This window comes from Octopus bimaculoides, chromosome 19 (genome assembly GCF_001194135.2).
Source record: "Octopus bimaculoides isolate UCB-OBI-ISO-001 chromosome 19, ASM119413v2, whole genome shotgun sequence".
Classification (NCBI taxonomy): domain Eukaryota; kingdom Metazoa; phylum Mollusca; class Cephalopoda; order Octopoda; family Octopodidae; genus Octopus; species Octopus bimaculoides.
The window spans coordinates 52296133-52306523 of record NC_068999.1 but is presented as its reverse complement, the minus strand read 5'-3'; the positions used below and the strand labels follow the sequence as shown (position 1 = coordinate 52306523).

Genomic DNA, 10391 nt, shown 5'->3' with positions numbered 1-10391 from the left:
GGGGGGGGGGAATATTGGTACTTAGTTGGCAAGTGGATACCATAGGTAGGCGACTTAGCTGTAGTGTTTCTCATTCAGTGTCACGGTTGACTGTTTTGTTGATGTCAAGGGCAACAATATTGCTTTCACCGAAGCTCTTAAGAACAGGTGTCTAATGATGCATGGTGTAAGAGAGATAATCTCCAGTAGATATGGATGGTGGAGTTCTGATTTAAGCACCCCAATACAATTCCTCATAACTTTTTTATTTTTGGGAATTTTCAGAAAATTTTTGCAAATTTATGCTCAACCCACGGGAATTCGTACAATTATGCAAGAAAGAAAAAAATTTATTTTTTTTAATTCTTCACCTCCCCTGCCAAATCCTAAAATTTTCACTCATTATCAAAATTTTTTGTTTTGTCATGGATCTTATATACACACAGTCCGAATGTGCCATTTATTTCTGTTTATAATTTCAAAATTGGGTGCTTCATTAAATGTGTTTAGAGGAGAAAAATATTGTAAAACATTAATACATGTCAGAGTGACAAAGAAACAGAAAAGGTATCAGGTGGTTGTGAGATGTGCTAAAAACAACAGCTAAATCATTCTTAAATCACACACAAAAATTTCTTTTGCATTATCGTATGAATTTCCATGTGTAGGACACAAATTTTCAAAAATTTTCTGAAAATTAAAAAAAAACAAATAAGTTATAGGGGTTGTTATATGGGGTGCTTAAGCCAGGATTCCAGTGATATTTCTCTGCAGAAATATGGTGAGGGTTCAGAGGCAATAGAATCAAAAGATTTACAATAGTGACTTTGAGTTCAAATCCCACCAGGATCAGCATTATCCTTCATTCCCCCTGAGAGTCAGTAACAAAAATATTAGTGATATCTATGAGGTAGATGTTCAAATCTTTCCAAAACATGACTCTATGCTTAGTAAAATAAGTACCAGTAATATACTTGGGTCAGTCAGTCATTTCTCATTTTACTTGTATATCAATTTTTTTAATAATTTTTTAAATTTAATATTATTATGAATTATTTCTCTCATTGCAGTGCATCAGATGTTGTTTTCAAACCAATAAGTGCAGAATTGTTATCTAGTATGGTAAAAGTTCTAAAAAGTTCGAAGGTAAATTAAATGCATTTGTCATTTTTATAAGTCTCTTTTTCTAAGGTAACATTGATGTACTAGACTGCATTTCACAAATAAAGCTTAACCTAATTAACCCATTATTTTATTGTTTTTACATCCATCACTCCATTATTACCCCCCTGGATCTTTCCATCACCCCCAATGGGGCTGTACTGCCAATTTTGGAAGCCTATGACCTAACTTCAAATCCTGCTGAGGTCAACTTTGCCTTTCATCCCTCCAGCATTGATAAAATAAAGTACCAGTCAAATATTGAGTTGATATAGTCGACTGAACTCCCTCTCTTCAAAATCACTGACCTTCTGCCTAAATTATTGTTGTTTTTTTCTTTGTCCATCGACTTTGTGGAAGATGTTATCACAGTATGTGTTCATGAAAGATTTTCACATGTCATATTACACAAATATCTCAATAAGGGATTTGGTTCTACTTCATTTTTGTATTTGGCTTGCAAGATTCTTTATGTGAATTCGTGTGTTGAAACAAATTTTGTGTCTTTGGAAAGTCATTATGCCAATATTAATAACATATGCACCGGTTCAATTTCACCCCTTTATTATTAGTCAGTTGGTTAAATATCTAACCAATTAACTAATCAATTGTTTGTTTAAATTGTTAGTTAAATAGTCAATCTTTTTTGTTTTTCTTTTCTGTTTTGTTTGTCAAAGTTCTTTGTTATCATTCACAATCTTTTTAGCAACAAAAGAACTTTGATGAACAGCAAAAATAAATAAATAAATAAATAAACGATTGCCTCTTTAATCAACAGGTTAAATAAATGAAAGTTAGTTGGCTTGATATTTAACGAACTGACTAATAATAAAGAAGTGGAATTAAACCAGTGTGTGTTATTAATATTGGCATAATGATTCTCCCAAGACACAACAGGACTTGATTCTGTTATGAAAATATTATTTGTTAAATTTGCTTTTTGGTTTATTACCTGTTCTTTCTATTTTGCAGGATGATAAACTGCGTGCTCTTACCTATGTTGCTATAGGGAAAATTATAAAGAGGTGCCCAAACCTTGTTGCCAATGATATAGCTTTGATAAAGCAGTTTTTTGAAGCTGTTTGCACAGTATGTAATTCATTTTTCCTTACTATTGCTGTCAGCATTTGTTATCTTTAATATTCAACTTTTGAAATTCATGACAAATTGAACATGAAAATCGTTCATGATTAAATATTGAAAAGATGGGGGTTTTTTTTTTGGTTTTTTTAAGTAAATATTTTAGAATTTTTTTATTCTAGTTTTTTTGTAGATTTTAGCTTTGTTATTGAGTTAGTTTAAACTGTTTAGAATCTAAATATTTTCCAAGTTGCAAAACTCTTGTTAAATCATTTAACCTTTTATTTCTGTTGAAACACACCACCTTTGTTTCAAAAAATTTTGAAAATTACAAAGAATTTAGTAAAATCATTGTTTTTATTATTAAACTGGTGTTTAGAACATAAATAACATGAAATTTTGATGAAAGATTTTAATTTAGATAATCTCAATATTATTGTTTGTTATTTTTCTATAATTAGGAAGAATCTGAAATTCGTCTTGCTGTCCAAGAATCTTTGAGTTTGATGGCATCAGCATTTAAAGGCCAAAATGAAGAGAACAAGAAATTAATGGAAGAACTCATTATGGAAAACATTGAAGAGGTATCTAACTTGATGGCTCTTTTTAAATTTTTTTATTTGTTTTGTTGCTGTTTTTTGTTGCTCATTTACATATCTATTGAAATAAATTATGTAAACTTTGATGTGACCAGCACCATGTCATCATTTATATTATTTATTTATAAGTTAGCACCCAGTACACTCTGTAAAGTGGCTGGCATTAGGAAAGGCATCAGCTGTAGAAACCATACCAAAGCAGACATTGGATCTCGGTGCACTCCTTTAGTTTGCGAGCTCCTGTCAAACTGTCCAACCTATGCTGAATGTTAAATGGAGAAAATGGCGCTGAAGTTAGTTATTTATGTGCTTAGAGGTTTAAGCTATATTAAGATGTATGTTTGTTTGTGTTGTTGTACATTGCCCAACTTGTAGTCTTCTGAGATCATGCTTTACCATTTTACTTCCCCAGGAAATGTTCCAAGCTCGAGCAGTTTCAGTACAGTATGCCAAATCTGTGTTTCCTGAGGACCACATACCATCAAGATATGTTCTCTTGCTTGCAACTGGAGATGTGTAAGTTGGATATCATCATCATCATCATCATCATCATCACTGTCAGCAGTATTACCATCATGATCTAAGCCAGAGATTTTTAACTCTAGCAGGAGCACCTGCTTGGGAGGCATAGTGAATTCTCACATAGAAGTGTTGTGGAGAGTGCTGTGTGTTTAGAGGGTTCATGTTTTTACTTAGAAATAAAATATTTAAATCAGGTACAATACTTGTATTTTAAACACATTTTCAGAAAAATCTTGGAGTTAGAGTATGTGTAGTATATTGTGTTATCAGTGAGCAGAAAATATGATTGGTGGTTTGCTAAGGTCCAGTATAATTTTATTATATAAGTCCTTGTTTTCTTTAGTTGTTTCTATAAAAATTTAACTTGCACTTATCTAAAAAGAGTACTTATTATGTGACACTAGCACTAATGAGGTCACAATGTTATTTGGAAGACAAGACTCCCTCAATGGAATCAAGAGCAGTATTGAAGGGGTTGGCTCTATACTAAATGATGAGAATAGAAGGATCAGATTAAAAGACTAAGCTACTTTTGGTGGGATTAGAACTCAGAACAGCTTAGAAATTTATCTAAATATCAAAAGACATTCTATCCTATCTACCATTACACTACACTTTACTCAGCATAAAAATCTCTTTACAGGACTAATCTTTGCTCAATATTGCAAAATATTTTTCGTTTTGTAGTCACCATAAACATTTTCTTTTATTTTTCTTACAGAAAAGAAGACATTCGAAATGAAGCCATGAAGACGTTGCATTTGACAAAACAGTACAGTAAGAAAGAGACCAAAGAACAATTTGTTCTCCCAAGCTTCTGTGAAATGGTCAAATATATTCATGATAAGGTACATAATTGATAAACTGTAGGTTTTTTTTTTTCTCTCTGTTTTTTTTTACAGAAATTTTTTTCCCCCTCTGAATGTAAGACAAGGTAAATGTGTGACAAAGTATAATGTAGATTTTTATTTGTTTAATTCATTGTGGTTCTGGCCATCTTGAACCCCTGCTGTAATGAGAGTGCAATTAATTAAGCATGAAAATTCATTAAATGTAATAGAAACAGTATTAAATTAAAATAATTGTTCCACCTCACATATATATTAATGCTTTGGGCTAAGGTTGATATATGTCACAGTGAAGGCACTAAGTGTTATGGTTTAGTCATTGGGCTTGTGATTGCCTGGTTGTAGGTTCAATTCTCGGATGGGGTAGCACTACGTGCAAAGTATTTCATTTTACATTACTTCAGTTCACTTAGCTGCAAACGAGTATTGGTGATAGTTGGAGAGTGGTGGTTAACTCTGCAGTGGACTGGCATCTACTTCAAAGGTGGATGTTGTATTCTTAGTCATATATAAGTCCCCATTTCATTTCCTCTTTAAAAATTTCAGGTTTCATGCTTTTTCCTATATATGTTCATAAATGTAATTCTTTTCCCAAATAACCTGTACTTCATATTCGAGGCTCCAATGAAGCTGTAAGGTGTTACTCTGGCATTCAAGTATGAGTCCACTGCATCTTACAGCAGAAACTACTGTAAGCTAATGAAGTTTATAAGATAATCATTTATTCCTCTGTCATCTTATTTTCTTATCTGGTTTCTTTCATATATAAGAAACTAATCTTATGGCATCCTGAATGTAAAATTGAAATTGAAGCTTCTCAATGTCATCACAGATTTAAGAAATGGAAATCTTCCATCATTTAAATCAATTTTTCAGATTTCTTGTCTTGTATTTCATTTGTTTTTAAACTATTCATTTTTAGATTTCTTTCTATTCTGGCAACAGTTAAGTGGGTCTTCAAATGTTTATATTTTCATGTGTTTGAACTTGGAGTAACACCTGCAGTTTTTGCATGGGGCCAAACATCTTCTATGTATATTTCGCCTGTAAATAGAGATTTTAGATTTGTGAACATATTTTCTATCACATCTTTTTTTAGGCTCAAAAGAAAATTGAATCAAAGGTTGGTTATGTCATTGGCAATCAAACCTTACCTTTCTCACCTGAAGCATTTACACAGGTAAGTTACATTTTTCATTCTACTTCCTTTTTATAGATTTTTAACCCTTTAGCATTTAAATCGGCCACATCCAGCTCAAAATATTCCACCCGTTTTATATGCAAACTGGCTAGATCCAGCTTCTCACACCTACCCTACAATGTCATTCTAAAAATAAGTAATCACATCACTGAAATATCAAAGCTACAAGATAATGCAGGATTAATTCAAAGCATTGTGAATAAATAAGCTGTCAAGTTTTGTAATTTGCTTATTTTATAAGCACTGGTAGAAGAACAAGGATCCAATAGCTGTAAACTGTGAATTTCTATCTTGCCATAGCAGAAGCACAACCAACAGCAGAATGTATGAGAAGGGGTAACATCAACCGTGATGCTGTAGCGATGAAATCAATTATGTGTTCCTGTTCACTTTAATTGCAATATATAGAAAAAATCGGACAAGTTCATATAAAACTCATGCATGCCATGTGACTGGCACTTTTTAATTATTTAAACAAATGTACAGCATTTGTTATATATTGATTAGGATTTCCATACACGAAATAAGCTTTACATTTGACAAAGTAATCTGAATGCTAAATGGTTAAATAATCAAAAGTAGCATGCATTTATCTGGCTATAAACCTAATCTTATGTGTTTCTACCCTGCATTAAATGTCGTATACTCTTATCTACACACATCATATTTTGGTGTTTTGTTTCTGAAGTAAACTTTTCTAGGCTAGGATTGAAACCAGGTATCTTAATTCCTATTACACGATTCCAGTGCTCTCATATGCTATACTATAGTATAGAGAAGTATGACACCTGAAAAGAGTTGTGGAATTTACCAGTTGAAATCTAAGAATACTGTTATTAGTTTGATATTCTATCTTTCGCTCTCTCTCTTGTCATGCTGTGTGTGTGTGTTTTATGTCATAGGATTCAAAACCTCAACAGACAGCAAATAATTTATTGTCTAGTATGGGAGCTGTTCCCTAATTTCTTACACTTGTTATGAGCCCTGGAACCAGAATTATTTCTTACCTCTACTGTGGAAACATCAAATTTGTTAAGTAACGCATAACTTAACCACAACCATCTAACCATTATTGTGGTTCACAGAATTGGGATTTTATTCCAAAATTTTGAGCTTGGGATTACCCTAAATGTCATAAAAAATATCCTCTTCATAGTTTCACTCCATTTAGAGTGGAGATTCTCAGCCATTTTTAGCCTAGGAACCCCTTTGATTACCATTTTCTCTGGTGGATCCCCGTAGTTATTCAATGTTTAAAAACTAGTTTTATAGATATTTTTTTCAAAATTCCTATTGTTTTTCACCCATTCACTTGTGTATGTTTGCAATAGAACTCTTTGAGAGGACATGTTTCAATGACTGGAAATGTGTTAAACTATGTAAAACATTAGAGAAAGAAACTTAAATAAATACATTTGAAGCAAAATTTTTACACAGACCCATAAAATACTACCGTATATCCTCAATTTACTATTTTGCTTGCTGGGACCCCAGTTGAGAACCACGGATTTAGGGGGTTTCATACTTTTGATTTCTTTCCTCCACACAAATTTACTTTCCTGATAATATCAGACACTCCAGCTCTCATTTCTTTTTAAACAGAAGCCTTTCTTTCAAATTTCAGATCATTTTGTTTTTGAGGATGTGTTTGGCTAACAACGCAGGTGCTGTAGAAAACGTAGATAGTGAAGAATCAGCCAGTAACATTCAACAGCAGCAGGCACCATTAATTAGTTGTTATGTGATCAAGCTACTTGATGAAGGAGCCAGTCTTCCAAATAAGCTAGATGGTCCTGTGTACATGTATATCAACCTTATACAGCAATTGCTACCCTCTATTAGAGGTAAGAAGTCAACTTTCTTAATGTGTTTCTAAAGTTAGTTACCAGATTCAGAAATAGTTATCAAAATAATATTTATATTGCTCAAGAGTTAAACTGTGGCCATGTTGGAGCATCACCTTAAAGGGTTTTAGTTTTTCATATTACCCCCTCCAGTCCTTTTCTTTAATATCTGGTGTTTATTTTAGTGATTATATATAATGAATTTGACTTGCTCCACATTGTTGCTCATGCTGTTGTATGTTTATATTTTACATAGATGGACGTCTCATGTACTGTTTACTAGAAGTGGTAGCAGGAGCACCAACATACCTTGCTTCTTTGTTCTCTAATCAACTCGACTGGATAAAGGTGAGCGTAAAGTAACATAATTTAAGTTTACCTGACAAAAGTAAATCAATGCGATGATAATGCTAGACAGTTTTTATATAAAATCTGCTGTTGTCAATACAAAAGAGCATTTTGTTTCACAATACGTAACAATTGCTGGAAGACGATGAGCTGCTATGAATTGTTAGCATGCCAGGGAAAATGCTTAGCAGTTTTTCGTCTGTCTTTATGTTCTGAGTTCAAAGTCCACTGAGGTTGACTTTGCCTTTCATCCTTTTGGGGGCAATGTAACTGACTTATCCCCCCCCCCCCGAAATTGCTGGCCTTGTGCCAAAATTTGAAATCAATATTTATTGTGGCATTGCATTTTCCTGTTTTTCAAGTACTGTTCACTAAAGATTCATGTCTTGAATGACTGAGATTTCTCTGAGGTTGATAACAGAATATGCAGTCTGATTAGCCTAATATACAAGTACAGCAATGATTTCCCAGAACCTTTGGTTCCAAAGCCTTTCTAGATTACTAATTTTTCTAAGCCAGGAGTTGTCACTTTGGTCAGTGCATTCTGAATTGAACAAATATCGATTTCAAATTTTGGCACAAGGCCAGCAGTTTTGTGGGAGGGAATAAGTTGGTTATATCAACCCCAGTATTCAACTGGTACTTATTCTATCCACCCCGAAAGATGAAAGGCAAAGTTGATCTTGGTGGAATTTGAACTCAGGACGCAAAGATGGACAAAATGTTGTTAAGCATTTTGCCCAGTGTGCTAACGATTCTGCCAGCCACCGCCTTAAATTTAAACAATTAAATGAAATACAGGTACTTGCACACTAGTTTAAATTAGTGCCAATTAGAAGAGGTTCTGAACCATCAGTGTCTGGAAAATTGATCTTGTACATGTATGTATATACATATATTTATATATTATTTAATAAACACAGTATATATTTTTATGAGCTACTAATAGTTTCATGCGATGAAAACAACTCAAACAGTATTTTATAACAAATCTAATGCCTTCACACGATCCTCAGGCTTTGCCCACATGGCATAACGAGCTAAAATAGAACAATAGAAACTCTATGTATATATATATATATATATATATATATATTAGGATAATAGATGTGTGTATATTGAAATTTGTGTGTAATATATGTTCTTTTTGATTTTCCCTAGCGTCTGTCTTGTTCAACCAAAGATGACATGACTGAACATGCTGCACAATTGTATTCAATTGTGTTACACAATACTGCAGATAATAATTCCATTGTAAAGAATATATCTGAATTCTATGAAAACCTTGATACTAATGTAAGTAAACGTTCATTATTTTATTTCTATGCAAAACTTTTTTTTTTCCCCCCTCTGGTATCCCATCATCATCATTATCATCATCATTAATCAACCACTTTACCATGCTTGCATGAGTCAGACAAAATTTGTTGAGGCAGATTTTCTGCAGCCAGATGCTCCTGTTGTCAGTCCTCACCTGTTTCCATATAAGGTAATATTTTCCCAGAGCTAGACATGTTTTGCATGGAAGACTGAGACGGAACAACCTTACTTATAAGATCCTGATGCTCATTTGCAACTATCACATGATGTCTAGACAAGGACACACACACACACACACACACACACACACACACACACACACATATATATACATATACAATGGGCTTCTTTCAGTTCCCATCTATCAAATTCACTCACAAGGTTCTGGTTGTCCCAGGGCTATAGTAGACACTTGCTCAAGGTGTGATGTAGTAAGACTAAACACAAGACCACTTGATGATGATGATGATGATTATGGATTATTTGCTAATTATTTAATATATTTTGTATTTGCAGAATGTGCAGCTGCAGCATTCATCTATTTTGATTTTGGGGTACATCATCAGTTGCTACCTGAGTCATAACAGCAGGCCAGGTGCAATGGAGGAAGATGGACAGAAGGAAATGTATGCTGCTATGACAAAGACTCTTAAAAAACTAGGTAGTCAATGATAATGTTGCTGCTTTCTTCATATCAGTGGTTCTCAGCCATTTTTTGCCTATAGACCTCTTTGATTACTATTTTATTCTGGTGGACCCCCATAGCCATGCCCTTTAGTATTGAAACTGGCCACATCAGGCCCAAATATTCTGCCTGTTTTATGTTCAAACTGGCCAGATTAGGCCTCTCACACCTACCTTACAATGTTATTCTAAAAATAATTGCATCATTGAAATCTCAAAGCTCCAAGATAATGTATGATAAATTCAAAATAATTTGAATGAATAAGTATTACATTTCACAGAGTAATCTGAATGCTAAAGGGTTAAAAGCCACTTTTATTGGTACTTCTTTCATCAGAATTCCCATTTGTTTATCACGCGTTAACTTGTGTGTTGGTTGAACTATTTAACATGTCAGAGGATGAAACCTAGCTGTTTCCTTGCAATGAATACATCTAAAGCAAATTTTTTCCATTGACCCTTAAAGTAATACTGTAGACCCAATTTATTGTTTTGCTTGCATGGACCCCCAGGGATCATATAGATTCCAGTTGAGAACCACTGGTTTATATTGTGCTCATTTTGATTTGTGTAAATATTGTTTACAAATTTTGGCATGGGGGAGGGGCCAAGTCGATTAAATTGACCCCAATGCTCAACTGGTACTTATTTTATCGACCCCAATTGGATTGAAAGGCTAAGTTGACCTTGGCTGAATTTGAACTCGGGACATAAAGATGAACGAAATGCTGCTTAGCATTTTCCCCCATCGTGCTAATGATTCTTCCAGCTCACCACCTTCATGTGTGTAAATATTAACAGAATA

At 33.6% G+C, this 10391-nt stretch overlaps 1 protein-coding gene across 1 annotated transcript in view; it reads left to right on the top strand.

The window, feature by feature from the left end:
* Positions 1 to 10391, top strand: part of LOC106878177 (proteasome adapter and scaffold protein ECM29) — a 63326-nt gene that overhangs the window by 22051 nt on the left and 30884 nt on the right. Inside the window, exons 9-18 of the mRNA XM_052974721.1 lie at positions 1050 to 1125; positions 2113 to 2229; positions 2682 to 2804; positions 3232 to 3335; positions 4063 to 4189; positions 5289 to 5369; positions 7015 to 7234; positions 7491 to 7582; positions 8744 to 8878; positions 9419 to 9563. Of these exons, the coding sequence (XP_052830681.1) occupies positions 1050 to 1125; positions 2113 to 2229; positions 2682 to 2804; positions 3232 to 3335; positions 4063 to 4189; positions 5289 to 5369; positions 7015 to 7234; positions 7491 to 7582; positions 8744 to 8878; positions 9419 to 9563 (1220 nt within the window). The remainder of the gene's footprint in view (positions 1 to 1049; positions 1126 to 2112; positions 2230 to 2681; positions 2805 to 3231; positions 3336 to 4062; positions 4190 to 5288; positions 5370 to 7014; positions 7235 to 7490; positions 7583 to 8743; positions 8879 to 9418; positions 9564 to 10391) is intronic.